General features: G+C 40.6%; 1 protein-coding gene across 4 annotated transcripts in view; it reads left to right on the forward strand.

Moving 5' to 3' along the window:
* The window catches only part of MCCC2 (methylcrotonyl-CoA carboxylase subunit 2), a 63,703-nt gene extending 50,640 nt beyond the window's left edge, over positions 1–13,063 (forward strand). For all 4 annotated transcript variants that reach the window (XM_073802201.1, XM_073802198.1, XM_073802199.1 and 1 more), the window contains 5 exons: positions 1,117–1,179; positions 4,610–4,766; positions 5,639–5,753; positions 7,613–7,698; positions 10,399–13,063. In XM_073802201.1, coding sequence (XP_073658302.1) covers positions 1,117–1,179; positions 4,610–4,766; positions 5,639–5,753; positions 7,613–7,698; positions 10,399–10,516 — 539 coding nt within the window. In that variant the 3' untranslated portion in view covers positions 10,517–13,063. The remainder of the gene's footprint in view (positions 1–1,116; positions 1,180–4,609; positions 4,767–5,638; positions 5,754–7,612; positions 7,699–10,398) is intronic.
* Positions 13,064–16,533: the final 3,470 nt, after the last annotated feature.

Genomic DNA, 16,533 nt, shown 5'->3' on the forward strand with positions numbered 1-16,533 from the left:
TTTTTTTTTTTTGGCGGTACGTGGGCCTCTCACTGTTGTGGCCTCTCCCGTTGCGGAGCACAGGCTCTGGACGTGCAGTCTCAGCGGCCATGGCTCACGGGCCCAGCCGCTCCACGGCATGTGGGATCTTCCCAGACCGGGGCATGAACCCGTGTCCCCTGCATCGGCAGGCGGACTCTCAACCACTGCGCCACCAGGGAAGCCCCTGGAATAGTTATATTTTTGTGTCATTAAATAACTAATTTCCTAAACTCAAGGTTAAAAGGTGTCTAGCACTCATCTAAAATCCCATTTGGGCTTCCCTGGTGGCACAGTAGTTAAGAATCTGCCTTCCAATGCAGCGGACGTGGGTTCGAGCCCTGGTCTGCGAAAATCCCACATGCCACGGAACAACTAAGCCCGTGTGCCACAACTACTGAGCCTGCGCTCTAGAGCCCGCGAGCTACAACTACTGAAGCCCGCACACCTAGAGCCTGTGCTCTGCAACAAGAGCAGCCACCGCAATCAGAAGCTTGCACACCACAATGAAAAGTAACCCTCGCTTGCCGTAACTAGAGAAAGCCCACGCGCAGCAATGAAGACCCAATGCAGCCAAAAAAAAAAAAAAAAAAAAAATCCCCTTTATTTCAAGTATGTTGGTAAGAAAGATATATTTTTACTATCATCTTGGTGCATGAAAGAATTTCAAGTGATGATCAAAACGTAGGTATCCCAGAAGGGTTTATATTCTATCTTTTTTAAAGTGGAGAACCAGAGAATTGCCTTCTGGTGAGGCTCAGAAATTCTCATTGACAAGCAATTCCTTCTTCTCTGTTCCTGAAGTTTCACTTGCTGTTTGGAATATTAGTGGTTGACTTCATCTCTGATACAGGAGTTGGCCTGCAGTCATGTGCCAGTGATCACACAGGTGCCTGTGCAAAACAGTGCAAATTGTAATCACGTTCCATTGACAGTGGGTCCCCATGGTAGTATTATTATTACTGTTACTATAAGGTCAGACTAGCCAAGCAAAGGGTACTCTTTCTTTGACCCAAATGTGTTGCTTGCAGGGTAAATGATGATTAAATTTGTTAACCTCCCACTAAAAAGATTTTTATTTTATTTGCTTATAGGGAGCTCATTTTATCCAGTTATGCTGCCAAAGGAATATCCCTCTGCTGTTTCTTCAAAACATTACTGGTAAGAAAATGGCTTGGACTTCCCTGGTGGCCTCGCAGTGGTTAAGAATCCGCCTGCTAATGCAGGGGACACGGGTTCGAGCCCTGGTCCGAGAAGATCCCACATGCCACAGAGCAACTAAGCCCGTGCACCGCAACTACTGAGCCTGTGCTCTAGAGCCTGCGAGCCACAACTACTGAGTCCATGCCGCAACTACTGAAGCCTGCATGCCTAGAGCCCGTGCTCCGCAACAAGAGAAGCCACCGCAATGAGAAGCCCGTGCACTGCAACGAAGAGTAGACCCTGCTGTCAGCAATTAGAGAAACCCTGCACGCAGCAACGAAGACCCAACGCAGCCAAAAAAAAAAGAAAAAGAAAACAGCTTAACCAGTTTGGGTGCATTTATTCAAGAGCTGCAGTGTCCAGTATGGCTCATGTATTGGACAGTGCAGACATAGAATGCTTCCATCATAACAGAAAGCTTTATTGGACATGCTCTCTCTAGATTATCTTTAAAGGTTAACACTTCAAGAATCTTAAATATTTGGGGGAATTTATCCATGTTTTTGAGTGAAGCAATTTCTGAGTTTCAAGTGTATCAGACATTTGAGTGGCCTTCCTTTACTCCTGCACATGTGCACCCACCCACCCAGAAAACAGCAGAGTGTTCTCAGCCAGTAACACTCTCATTAGTGCTGGAGGGTGTTATCTGACCCATGGTCTCTTTCCCAGTACTTTGTTCCCCATAAATGATTTTAAGTACATGCTGTGGTCCTCCCTTTTCCTTATCTTTCATCGTGCAGTTAATTCTACCTGAAGCAACATCTTAAATGGACATGCACATCCTGAACCAAAGTCTGGGATTTGAGGTGTTTTTTTTAAGATTATTTATTTATTTATTTATTTAATTTTTGGCTGCGTTGGGTCTTAGTTGTGGCACGCAGGCTCTTTCGTTGCGGCGCGCAGGCTTCTCTCTAGTTGTGGCGGGGGTTTTCTCTCTCTAATTGTGGTGCGCAGGCTCTGTGGCACATGGGCTCCAGAGTGCATGGGCTCTGTAGTTTGCAGCTGCAGGCTCTCTAGTTGAGGCACACGAGCTCAGTAGTTGTGGCGCACAGGCTTAGTTGCCCTGGCATGTAGTATCTTAGTTTCTTAACCAGGGATCAAACCCGTGTCCCCTGCATTGTAAGGCAGATTCTTTACCACTGGACCACCAGGGAAGTTCCGCGATTTGTGTTTTGACTCCAGAGAATGATAAGACCAATGTCAACTGTCTGATTTCATGTTCCATGGGTGATCCTAACATGGCAGGTGAAATGATTTTTAAGGGCTCTTAGGGTTCTAGAGTTGTTCTTCCTGGCATTCTGTGATTCTCCTATTTATACTTTTTGTGTGTTGCATGGTGCCTGACAGATAGGAGGCACTCCGATATGTTGATTAGCTAAAAAAAATGTTTCCCCCAGTCTTCTAAGTCAGGGGTTCCCACCCCTGGGCCGCGGACTGGTACTGATCCATGGCCTGTTAGGAACCAGGCCGCACAGCAGGAGGTGAGTGGTGGGCGAGGGAGTGAAGCTTCCTCTGCTGCTCCCCGTGGCTCACATTACTGCCTGAGCCTTCCCCCCCGCCCGCCGCCACCCTACTCGTGGAAAAATTGTCTTCCATGAAACCAGTCCCTGGTGCCACAAAATGTTGGGGACCACCGTTCTAAGTCATGTGTGGTTATCTCAGGTTCAAAGGAAGAAGTCCTTAATTAGTTGTTGGGATCAGGCATGCCTTTATGAGAAGGAGTTTGGCCTTGGCAGTCAGCAGGGCTTTACATAGTACTGGTGCTAAAACATCTTCATCTGGTGCTGTTCTTAAGTTTAAGATATCTGGTTAGATGACTCTTGAGCGGAGTTATATCCAGGTGGCAGCCAGAGAGGGCCCTATGTGGCAAACCTTCTAAGAGGGCATGTAAAAGTACTCTGAAGCTTCACTAGGCCAGAGACCTTGTTTCTAATAATGACTCATAATTTATTAACCACCAGTAAGTTAGACCGTGTGCTTGGAAGATTCCTACATTTTTGCTGTGCTTTATTTTTTATTGGGTTGGGGTCAGAGAGCAGAGTTTGAGTTTGGTTTTTCAACATTGCATTTGAGGGACCTCAAATGTATCCATTTGGAAATATATGGTGGGCAGTTGAAAAGTCTTGAGCACCGAAGAGGTGTGTTAGCTGGAGGCGAACGTGGAGACAACCTTAGAACATGGAGATGGTGTTTAAAGCTGTGGGAATAGATAACACCCAGAGAGAAGAGAAAGGGCTCAGGGATAATCTTTGAGTAACTCTAATTTCTTCCACAGAGATGAGAGTAAAGGAAGAAAGGCAGCATGATTATGTTGTTCTTTATGGTGAGAAACAGAAGGGTTAGAGAAAGCCAAGTGAGATGGCCTCGGTATTCTTTTTCAAGGCAAAATCACTCACGGGGACTAGAGGCATAGTGGGGTGATAGGGTGGTGGGTGGTGGGTGAGGGCTTTTAAAGAGAGTCGATATTTGAGACAGCTATTGTGGGAATGTTACAGGGAGTCGAGATAAAATAGATAAAGGAGTGTCTGAGCTAATCTGAGGGCCCAGTTCAGAGGGCAGGGAGGTGACCAGAGGAAGCAGATGGTGCCTGGTTGGGGCAGGGCTTGTTACATCCGTACTGTTGTATCCACAGCAAGTACAAGTGATCCATAAAAAATGGTTTAATTGAATTGGATTACCCATTATGGAGATTCGCAAAGCAAGAACAGCGACCATCACGTAGGCATGTGCGTCTGTGGGTGCGCAGGGAGACAAATGAAGCCTGATGCAACGTTTATAAGGTGAAGAGGAAGAACCCCAAGGCCTGGAAAGCACAGTGACGCTGCAGACCAGTTTCAACAGAGCCGGGGGTGGGAGCTTGGAGAAGTAGAAGGATCCTATAATTATAATGAGAATTCTTTTATCTTGCTATTGAGTCGCTGACAGGGACTCAGCATCTCTATGAAACATTAATTTTATTTCATCAAAGTTTTAAAGCAGTGCTTCAGAAGGAATAATCTATATTTTAAACCAGGTCAGTGAATCCTAAAGCCCTCACAGTTGGGCTTGCCATAGTACTTTTTCCTCAGCTTGCCGTATCCTGTTCTTTCATCACCAAGCTATTGTTCTGAGATAATTTCTTGAAGATACGTTGCGTTCTTATCTTGTTTGAGGATCTCTGTGCGCATCCAGATGAACCACTTAAACAATGTTTTAAATGATCAGAGAAAATTTTATTTTACCTTTTAATGCTAATTTGTGGCGGGCATATTTCACATATAAATATTTTATTCGGGTGAGAGGCCTGTGGTAAAATATAAGGTTGGCAAGACGTCCTTCTAGCACCTTGGTGAAAATGACTTCTGCACACTAATCTCATCACCCTGAGGCTCTCTTTCTGTTCTCACAGGATTTATGGTTGGTAGAGAGTACGAAGCTGAAGGAATTGCCAAGGATGGCGCCAAGATGGTGACTGCCGTAGCCTGTGCCAATGTGCCGAAGATAACTGTCATTATCGGGGGCTCTTACGGGGCTGGAAACTATGGGATGTGTGGCAGAGCATTTAGGTAGGTGGTTGTCATGATTTTCTCTGAAAGCATGAATCATACTTCAAGGATCATTATGAATGGTCAGTTTACGTCAAGGCTATTTGAAATACAGAATGACATTCACAAATCTTAATCAGTTATACCATAATCTGTATCATCTGGAGGCGTGAAATGAAATTTAATGCTAAAAGTACCACTTGGAAGAAATCCACGGTGGGAATCAGGAAATATTTTGGAATGGCTGATAATGAAAATGCTACATGTCATAACTTGTGTGATGTGTCTAAAGTCTTGCTTTGAGACAGGTGTGTAGACTTAATTATATATTATATATTGGAAGAGAAGTAAGGCTGAAAATCAGTGAGCCAAGCAGCCAGCTGAAGAGGTTCAAAGAAGAGCAGCATATTAAAACAAGAAAAATAAAAACAGGACATAATAAAGTACAAACATTATAAAGACAGAAGAATCAGGAAAGCCCAAAGTTGCTTTGTTTAAAAGGGTTAACAAACTTGAGAATCCCCTGTTAAAACTAAAAAATAAAGGGAGAAGGCACGTATCACCAATTTTAGGAATGGAAAACAGCACATAACTGCACATAATGAGAGGATATTTTGAATACTTTTTTGCCCAGTAAATTTGGATGAAATGGAAAAATACTGTTTATCAAAATAGACGTCAGAATCACCCGGAGAACTTAAAAATTCTACCATGCTGAAGCCCCACTGCGGGAGATTACTCTGGGGTGGGTTCTAGGCATTGTTTTTTTTTTTAATCCCCGGATAATTGTAATGTGCAGCCAGAATGAAGAACCACTGATTTAAAAGGTAAACATGGGCCTCTGAAAATCTCTGTGAATTCATTTGATCATTCTTTCCTTTCTCCCCCCATAGCCCAAGATTTCTCTACCTGTGGCCAAATGCTCGCATCTCAGTGATGGGAGGAGAGCAGGCAGCTAATGTGCTAGCGACAGTAGCAAAGGACCAAAGAGCACGGGAAGGGAAACAGGTAAATGCTGTTTCTTTGTCTCCAGGTTTGACTTTCACCAGAACATTGTGGAGCCAGGGAGCAGCATACCCAAAACCCCTCCAAGTCTGTGGCTAGGATTCCAACATTCAGGGCCTGGCTTTATCTAGAAGACGCTGACCTGGAAATTGTTTTAGCAACTTACACTTATACATTCTCCATTTCTCTTTTTAGAGCCATTTCACTTGAAGTACCTTCTTGTGGTAATTTACAAACTTTTCAGAATCTCCAAGAAAACACTTAACAAACTCTTTTGCCTCTGGGTGCCTGAGGCATAAAGATGTTTGATTCTTAGTCATTTGCAGTTAGTGAGATTTAAATAAATCTGACTTATGTCTTTGATTTTATGACCTAAAGCAGCAGAATTTTGTGTTTCCTATTTTACTTTTAGATTGTTGTTAAGGATACCTCTAGTGGGAGGGCCCCGTTGTGTAATGAGAATTGAATACCATTATTATACCGTGGAAGTATCAATGAAGAAGGAGGGAAAGGGCACTGGAAGCTTAATGAAAAGCAAATCAGCAAATAGCTGCTTTTGAGATGGATTCTTTCGTTTGTGGCTCTGTTAGAGATTCATCTGAAATTTTGCATTACATTTTATTATAACTTACAACTATTTTATGTAAACAGCAGGCCTATAAAATGATTGGTGCATGTTCCTAAAGTTGCTTAGGTGCACTGTTTCATCGTAACGAGGCATAATGTGGAGGAGGCCCTGCCTTCTCAGGCTCTCATTTCTGCCATTTAGAGATTGATCATCTGGTCAACCGCCTGGTTTGTAGAGTGGGGATAATATAAAGCCAGAGGGTGGTTCCTGCCTCCCTGAATGTGTCTCATCCGTGCCTCACATCCCCAGCTATCTTTTCCAAGCAACAGTAACTCTGCAGACTTAAGTTGAAGTTTCAGATGCACTTTAGTACTAACTAGTATCCAAGCCAGAGGAAAGTTTTACTTTTGTGTGTATGTAGTGGGGAGTGGGGGATATGAAATTCTACCTGATACTTTGAAGGCATGTCTTAAATTCTAGCCCAGCATGGCAATATCTTATTAAATAGTTGTGTTTTGATTAATTTGATATACAGATATATGAATTCATCTATTTTTATATGTGAAAGGAAAGTATAGGATTTTAGTGCTTCTCCCTCCAAATTCTGGACCTATAAATGATATTAAACGATGGAAGTACATAAAAGGTTGGATTTATTTGAAAAAAAAATCACTTGGTTTTTGGTGTGGAATATTTTTTAAGTTGAAAATACTTTTCAGGATTTCAAAATTAGTTTGCATAAAGATTTTAACATCTGAATTATCACTTGTTTCTGGCAGTACGGATGGGCAAGCCATTAAATTTTTTAATTAGGGAAAAGTCTCTCTCAGCCATCTGGAAAATTGAAGAGGTTATTTAAAACGGGCCTTATTGTTTTATCCCTTTAAGCTTTAAAATGTTTAAAATTTTAGCTATTTTGAATGAAAACATCCTACTTTTCCACCTCCTTATACAGAAACTGCAAGATGTAATATAGCCCTTTGTTATATTGTATAATTCACATCCATTGCTATACCCTGCTGGAATATGTGATACCTTTGGTTTTGACCTGACATTAAACAGCCTCAGGACATTGGCTCTGATAAGGGAGATATAACAGCACACTAATTTGATACTCATTTCTCAGGTGAGATCATGTATGGTAAAGCATCACACATAATCTATACATCAATGTGCAGGTGTTGGTTGTAAGATTATCGTTCATGAAATCTGTTGCCCCTTTTTTCTTGAGGTTCTCTTGAGTGGATCTGTTGTTCCCCTGCATCAGACTTACTCATTGTCGCTTTTCTTTCAGTTCTCCAGTGCTGATGAAGCAACTTTGAAAGAGCCCATCATTAAGAGGTTTGAAGAGGAAGGAAACCCTTACTATTCCAGTGCAAGGTGAGAGCCAGAGAATAACTGACTCCTTGATGGGCACATCTTGGCAGTCAGGGCAGCAGCTTTACAGAGATCTGAGCAGTTGGCATGGTCCAGCCCTCATGGGAACCAAAAAATAACATTTGGACACAGTTTTGTACTGTTGTTTCTATAATGGGAATGCTTACTGCTGAAATGCTGCTCCTTCTCCCAGGCTGGGCTTTGGATCCATCACTATTGGTGTGATTCTGCCACTCTCCACCCCTCTTCCCTTATCCCGCTCCTAGCTGAAGTGGTCCAAGGCCTGCAGGAGCACTGTGGCCAGAGGTGGACCGCACTGGGGCTGGGAAGTTGAGAATTATAGTCCTGGCTGTGTTACTTTCAGGAATTAGTTCTGCAGTAATGGGTTCCTGTCATCCTCCTCTCTGATGATTTTGTTTTTACCCCATTTAAAGATGAAAATGGTTGGACACTTACTGACACTTGTTAACAAGTGAGCTTGTGCATTCAGAAGGTGATTATTCATGGCCAGGACCCACATGTCAACACTAAGCAACTACCTCACACACCATGGCGGTTCTTATTCTGTTTGTTTCTTACACCACTTAAATGAGGTAATAAATTATCACAGCTGTCCCCATTGGAGACATGCGTGTGCTTTCATACCTCTTTTTTCAACAACTTCAATGTTCTACATTCTGAAGAATAATTGAAGCTTCATGTTTTTCTTTTATCCCTTGGGCAGATGGAAAAAAGAAAATAACTATTTGTGTCCTTTAAAAATTGGGTTATGCTGTGATTTATGCCATTTATCGTGAAGGCAGACTGGAGAGGAGGGGGAAAAGAAAATCGAACGTTAAAATCCATGTCAGCTCCTCAAATGCATCTTTTGTGGCAGGCGCTGCTCCTGATGTTGGGGGGCAGGAAAGATTGAACATATTTATTTCTCAGAGCATAATTAGTTTCAAAATTCAATTAATACCATTTGGGATTTTTGAAAAGCCTGTTTCTCTTCTTGTTAACATGTATTTCTGCAAGCAAAAATGTACAGGTATATTTTGCTGTGGTGGGTCATTGATTCTCTTAATTGAGAACAAAATATTTTGTAGTCTTTGATTTAAGAAATAAACATTCTTTTTATCATCATTTAAATAGGCTTACGTAGTAGCCAGTAGAAGCAAAGAGGAAATAGAAAATCATATAAAAGGTTAAAGAGAAAATATACATTGTAAGCTCACCTACAGTTTTTTGTTTGTTTTTACATAAGACTTTGAAATTCACAAGGGCAGTTAGAGTATTAAACTTTGAAAATAGCATATTTTGTGTGAACCATTAATTTGTTTTTCAGCCCTGGCTAAGTCATCTCTTAAGAAAGACTGAATCCTTTATTATTTTCATACTTAGATTATTATTGTTTTTAGTGGATGATATTCAAGACAGGAGAGCATATGGCCCAGATAGACTTATCTTTGGAAATTAATATTGAAAAACAAGGTTTTTCTTTTAATTTATAGATGTTTCACCCTTCTGTTGAAACAGTTGGTGGCATGGAGACACCAACTTTGTTTCAAAGATGAAAGGATTTTCAAGCCAGCTTATGGCACCTTCCTCTGGTTTAATAAAGCTCAGCTTAACAATAAAACTCTGTGGTCTGTTTAGGCTTCAACATGGCTAGACCTGTCTTTTCGGAGAGCTCTGTCATCATCTGTACAGTGCTGTAACCTCCTATGTTTTTCTTAATCCTTGCATGTTACATGTACCACATGCCAATTTTCTTCTGCTCAGTTGTTTTTATAATCAAACTTTTCCAGACATTTGATTAGGGCCTCTTACCTGGAACAGCCCTGGCACCATCATGCTTGCTATATTCCTCTGCTGTAGGCTTCAGAAGGGAGTGTAATCAATTGACCGGGTTACAAACTACAAGAGTAATATTTTTTTTTTTTTTGGCTGTTGATACTTTAAGATCCCTATTGTGAATATTTTATGAGCAATGATTTCATTCATGGTCTGTTGATGTAAGTATGGTTTAATAATTGATGCTATGTCCAGATACTGAAGGCAGTTTGTTTAAAGAAAGCAAAACTGCCACCCACTAATGACCTTTAAAAAACAATATTTCTTACTCATTTTTTTTTTTATAAATGTGAGGTTGTCCATGAAAAGCAAACTAAGATTTCTACTTGAGTTTCTTCTGAAAGCAGTTTAAAGCCATTACTTGTTTTTCCTATTGTAGCAAAAAATAAAGAACTACATATGAAGGTATTTATTTTATTAATAAAATGTACTGAAGTCTATTCAGTAATTTTCCTAGTTTCTTAAGAGTTTGGGGGAATATACCTTTTCTAGTAGGGGCTTTGGTTGGAGACTGTTACCTTGGTTTATGCGGTTCTTCATAATAATAACAGTAATATATCAACTTGACTTGTATGTTTGTGTGGGCAGAGAAGGGACAGGAAAGCTTTTCCTGAAATAAATAAAACCAGGGTTTATTTTGAAGTTCCTTGTAGTAAGCTGTTCCTAAAGCTGTGTAAGAGTCATGTTATTTTTCTTTCTCTCTTTATTCCCCTCTTGAACATTGTTTCCATTGCGAGATTATAGTAGCCAATCAGTAGATCCACATATTACCTGAAGGAAAACCTCCTCGGCATTTCTGGGCATAGGGTGTATAACTGGTGGTTTGGTGGTGGACTCCTAATCACTCGGTTTTTGTTCTTTTATCAGGCTGTGGGATGATGGGATTATCGATCCAGTGGACACCAGGCTGGTCCTGGGTCTCAGCCTTAGTGCAGCCCTCAACGCACCCATCCAGAAGACTAACTTCGGTATCTTGAGGATGTAATTGGAATATAAAGCATCTTCCGTTGGACATGTACCAAAAATTAATAAATTAGTAGCCTTAAAATTTTAGACTTTTTCAATATGTGGCTATTACAGTAAAATTGTTTTCTTAACACAGTGCATTATACTTTTCTACCTTTAAATAAAGAATCAGTGAAGATATTTATTTGATGCAGCTCAATTCCTTGTAAATTCTCTTAGAGAAATTTTTCTATGGCTCAGCTTTACCACCCTGAAAAGGAAGAGAATAACTTAGAGTTATCCTTTCTAAGCCATAAGTACTATGAAAAGTTCTGTAATCTGTAAATTCCAGGTATTGTTGAGATTTTTAACATAAAGTTGTATTTCCACTGAACTGATTGCGTTGCAGATTATGCATGGTGATATTTTAATGTACTTTTAAAAATAAACATCTGTTACTTTTCCCTCCAGCCACCACCGTCCTCCTCTCCGTAGTTGTCAGACTTCTTGTCTGCACTCTGGGCTCTGTTTCCTACCCGTTCTCTCCTCACCCTCTCGTTTTCTGGCTTCTACTGCCAACAGCCCTCTCCACGGTCACCACTGACCTCCATGTTCCTGAAACCAGTGGGTCCTTTTCCGATTTTACCTGATTTAATTCTCTGGCGCATTCAAATCAGTCAAACACTTCCTCCCAGAAATTCTGTCCTTAGCTTCCATTGCTGTAACACTCTAGGTTTTCCACCAGCCTCCGTGGCCATTCTTGTTCAGTTTCCTTTGCAGGCCCCACTTCCTCTGCTCATTCCTCCTTCCCTTTACCATTTGTCTTGATTTTTCATTAGTCATATGTGAATGCATTCTTATTCTGAAAGATACAAATAGCACAAAAGTATCTCCTTATTGTTTAATTATTCTTATTAAAATAATAATTGTGGTAAATATACATAACATAAAGTGTACCATTTTAACCACTTTTTTGTGTGCAGTTCTGTGACATTAAGTACATTTATATTGCCACCATCCATCTCCAGAACTTTTCATCATCCCAAATTGAAACTCTATTATTAAACAATAACTCCCCATTCTCTCTTCTCCCTACCACTGGCACATTTCCTTTTTCCTTTTTTTTAATTGAGATATAATTGAATATAACATTATATTAGTTTCAGGTGTACAACATAATGATTCAATATTTATATACACTGCAGATGATCACGAAAATAAGTCTAGTTACCATCCATCATCAAGCACAGTTACAGACTTTTCTTTTTTTTTCCTGTGATGAGGACTTTTAAGATTTACTCGCTTAGCAACTTTCAAATATGCAGTACAGTATTAACTATAGTCACCATGCTGTACGTTACGTCCCCAGGACAAGCTGGAAGCTTGTACCTTTTGACCCCCCACACTCATTCTGTCCACCCCATGCCCCTCTCCTTTCTGGCAAACACCAATCTGTTCTTTGTATCTATAAGCTTGGTTTTCTGTTTTGCTTTGTTTGTTTTGTTTTTTAGATTCCACATATAAGTGAGATCTTATGGTGTTTGTCTTTCTCTGTCTGACTTACTTCACTTAACATAGTGACCTCAAGGTCCATCCGTGCTGTTGCAAATGGCAAGATTTCATTCTTTTTTATGGCTGAGTTTTATTCCTCCTCATCCTTGAATGTATGTGTTTTACATGGCTTGATTTATTCTCGCTGGGCCATTTCAGCCCTTCGTATGGTTTTAGTTGCCATCTGAATGGGGATGATTCCTGTGTTGACAGTTCTTAACATAGTTCTCCCCTGAGCTCCAGACCTGTCTATCTAACAGGTCTAAGGAACCTCAGACTCAATCATCAAGTTCTGTTGATTTTGCCTCCTAACTGTCTCTTGAATTCCCCTACTATTTTTGTCTTTTATGCAGGCCTTAGAAGGGGTCTACCTGCATCCAGTCTTACCTAGTCCAATCTCCATCACTCTGGAATTAGAATGGCCATTCTAAGGTGCACATCTGTCATGCTGCTTCCTTCCTTACTTCTTTCACTGGTTCCCTGAAGTGCCAAACCCCTAATGGCCTCCATGGATGTTGATCCTCAGCTCTTCAGTCTCATCTCCCTGACTCCTCTTTTCACACTGGGTGCTCCACCCATTCTAGACTTCTTCCAGTTCCTTAAACCTACGAAGTCCTTGCCCCCTTAGAGTCTACGAGGTTCCCTGTGCCTGAACTGTTCTCTTCTCCCTTCTACTTAAACACCTATCTTTTGTCTCTGTGATTTCCCTGGGCTGGGTTAGGCACCTGTTGTGTGCCCTTGTAGAGCACCATCTTCTTCCTCTGTCACTTTCTCTGTCTTATATGTTTATAAGAAGTATAAACATTTCTTTAATATTGCCCTCCTGCTAGAATGTAAGCTCTGTGAGAGCAGGGATCCTCCTGTTTGGCCTGTATCTCCAATGCCTGGCACTTGTAGATGCTCAAATATTTGTTGAATGAATGAAAAGTCCATATTTTAATTGTATCCTCAGGCCACATCATTTTAAAATAAAGTGATTGATTATACGATCTAAAACAACTATCAAATGCTTTCCTAATAAAATTAATATTTCAAACATTTGTGTGTGATGTTCAGTTTAGGCTGCAGTGTGTATCAGAAGTCAGTTTAGTTTTTTTTTTTTTCTGTACACGGGCCTCTCACTGTTGTGGCCTCCCCCGGTGCGGAGCACAGGCTCCGGACACGCAAGCTCAGCGGCCATGGCTCACGGGCCCAGCTGCTCCGCGGCATGTGGGATCTTCCCGGACCGGGGCACGAACCCACGTCCCCCTGCATCGGCAGGCGGACTCTCAACCACTGCGCCACCAGGGGAGGCCTCAGTTTAGTTTTTTGAGAAGTATATAGATAGAAGATCATAATTCAGGGGTAAGTTGCATTTTCAGAAGAATGTTTTAGGAGGTCATGGGGAGGACGTGACTGCCAGTTGACCCCTGACCCGGAACCAGCCAGTCAATCGTTGGCTCCTCCCCCTCTCCCCTACGGCATGCCATCCCCATAACTTGCCGCAGGAAGCCTTGAGAGAGTAAGGTGTTGCTGAGACCACCTGGACTAAATACGTGACTGAACCCCGATAAGGCCTCTATATAAACTTTGAAGATTCTGGCTGGCGGGCGGGGAGACGCCCTCGTCTTGCGGCTGCCACCGCCAAGCCTCGTTTGTGAGTTCCCTGTCTTATTAAACCTGCCACCTCCCAACCTGGAGCGGCTGCCTCTTTCCTCAGCTCTCCTAGGCCTGCGCGTATGGCGGCTAGTTTGCCAACCAACAAAGGAAAACAGTGAGTATTTTTAAATAGTAAATTATATTAAAATTTCGGTTAACATTTACAACCAGGTCAGAAATCAAAATGATTTTTTATCAAGACTAGTTGGTATTCCATGGGTAGTAACCATCCACAAGTCAAAGATTCATGGATATTTTAGGAGTGTTTTTACCTTTCTCTCTTTAGGAAAAATCACGGTCATCGCTGGCACCACACTTAAATTAATTAAATTATTTTGTATGTTTTATCTGATAAAAAACATTTGTAACATTTTACCAAAATAGGCAGCCTTTTTTGTCTGCCCTTCCGGCTTTATTTACATAGAATTGGCATACACCCTTATGTAGCTGTAAGGTATACACTGTGATGACTTGGTACACATATATTGTGAAGTGATTACCACAGTATGGTTACTTAGCACATCCATCACCTCACGTAACTACTAACTTTTTTAATGAGAATTTTTTAAACATTTTAGTTATTAAAAATAATTTCAGCCAGGATAATATGCGTAACTTAGAATTTTGAGAAATGTACAGCTAATTAGTCTCTAAATTAGCCCTTCTGGGCGCTTACAGTATGAAAAAGAGACAAAATTACTTCTATTTTTCAATTTTCAAGAAAAATGTTTTCAAATGAGAATTTGTCACACTAGCACAAGGCACTATTGACTGTGCAAGTGAAAAAGTGATCATTTACCAAACATGCATGGTTACGTGCAAGGCATGACTAGAGGCTGTATATTACATTTACAGGGGCAAGAGCAGGTTTTTGAATGATTTCATTAATAAGACTTTTGGGAGGGGAGATCACGTAGTTCTTGTTAATTGTAAAATGTATTGATGATGGTGTTCTGGAAGGGTGATTGTTGACTGTCCTGATCAAAACTGGATCTCTAGTGATGGGCTCTGAAATTCAGTATTTAGAAAAATGGCAAGAAAATGAACTAGACACTTATGGTCTCCAGTCATTTATAATATTTATAAATGGTACAAATTAAATACAACTAATAATTAATGATGACATTTTTTTGTTGTTGTTTTGAAAAAAGCCTTTCGACAAACACTTAAAAATAATTTATTATTTAATGTGCCTTGGATTCTCTTGTATCTGGAATCAGGATGCTAAGGATAAAGTTGTTCTTGTAGCTAAATGAAATTTCTGTCTGCCTTTGACCTTTGTAGGCAAATGTGCATTCCAGATCAGGAGGCTTATAATCAACGTGACTGTATAATTGACCATGCACTCTGGGCCGGTTGAGAGTGAAAGGGCCCTACTGCTAATAATTACACTGGGAAACAGGTGTGAGCCAGGACTGATCAGGCAGCCTGGGATGTATGGTTGCTCTCTCTGTAACTCACTATTATGGACTGAGTATTGATGTTACACATCAGGTGTTGATGATTCTTACAAGCCAGTATTCCAGATAGCTGCTTTGTAGCTTTCTTTTTTAAAAAAAATTTATTTGATTTTTGGCTGCGTTGGGTCTTCATTGCTGCGCATGGGCTTTCTCTAGTTGCGGTGAGCAGACTTCTCATTGCCATGGCTTCTTTTGTTACAGAGCACGGGCTCTAGGTGCATGGGCTTAGTAGTTGTGGCGCGCAGGCTCTATAGCGCAGGCTCAGTAGTTGTGGCGCACGGGCTTAATTGCTCCACAGTGTGTGGTATCTTCCTGGACCAGGGCTAGAACCCACGTCCCCTGCATTGGCAGGCGGATTCTTAACCACTGCGCCACCAGGGAAGCCCTGCTTTGTAGCTTTTTAGTGGCTTAAAACAGAATTATTCTCTTACAGTTCTGGAGATCAGAAGTCTAAAATCAAAATAGCAGGGCTGTATTCCTTCTGAGGCTTTGAGGGGAAAATCGAATTCCTTGTTGATTTCAGCTTCTAGAGGCTGTCTGCCTGATGTGTAAATTTTAATATAGATTTCAGTATGATATCAAACACATGATATGCATTAATGTTCTAGAGAACTATGTAAATGACTCAAGAGAAGAATTTACCATAAGGCAGGGGTAATTTGATTTTCTGTCGCAGCCAGCATTTCAGTATGTCTGGAAGCTTTTTCTTTCACAAAGATGACCCAAATCACAGGTTTGAGCTTATGTTAATGGAGAGGAGTGTCTGAGAGAGGACAAGGTCTTAGAAGGTGGGGATTTAATGGAGAACTTATTGAAGAGAAAACGTGACCAAACTACTTGTCAGAAGTAAGCTGGAGAAAAGACATTTTTTTTTAATGTGTAATTGAGCAGATATTAATTGTAAGATGTGAGCAAGTAGAATTTTGGAGAACTCGGACTAGTATCAAGAGGTTTCTGTAGAAGATGTACTTGACATTTTCAACCATAGCTCTATCCATCACATTCCTATAGCTGTAGGATAATTAAAAATAACTTTTGTTGCAAAATTATTTATAATTAAAAATCCAACAATGTTATTTGTAAAAATTTAGACAGTGAAGAAAAGTGAAAATTCTCTGTAATTTCACCACCTAGAGATAACTGCTATTAATATTTTCTTGTATACTATTCTCTTTTTTCTATCTGTAGGAATTTTTTTCACAAAAAGGTTGTTCTGTAATCTGCATTTTCACTTAATGTAGTATAAATGTGTTGACATGTTTTCATGTCATTTAATATTTCCTCTACAATAATTTTGTTGTTGCATGATATTACATTGTATAGATGCCCTGTTTGATTTAACCACTCTCTTATTGTTGGATACTTAGGTTGTTTCTGGTTTCCCACTATTATAGATAATGCTGCAACA

Source organism: Tursiops truncatus, chromosome 3 (genome assembly GCF_011762595.2).
Source record: "Tursiops truncatus isolate mTurTru1 chromosome 3, mTurTru1.mat.Y, whole genome shotgun sequence".
NCBI lineage: Eukaryota > Metazoa > Chordata > Mammalia > Artiodactyla > Delphinidae > Tursiops > Tursiops truncatus.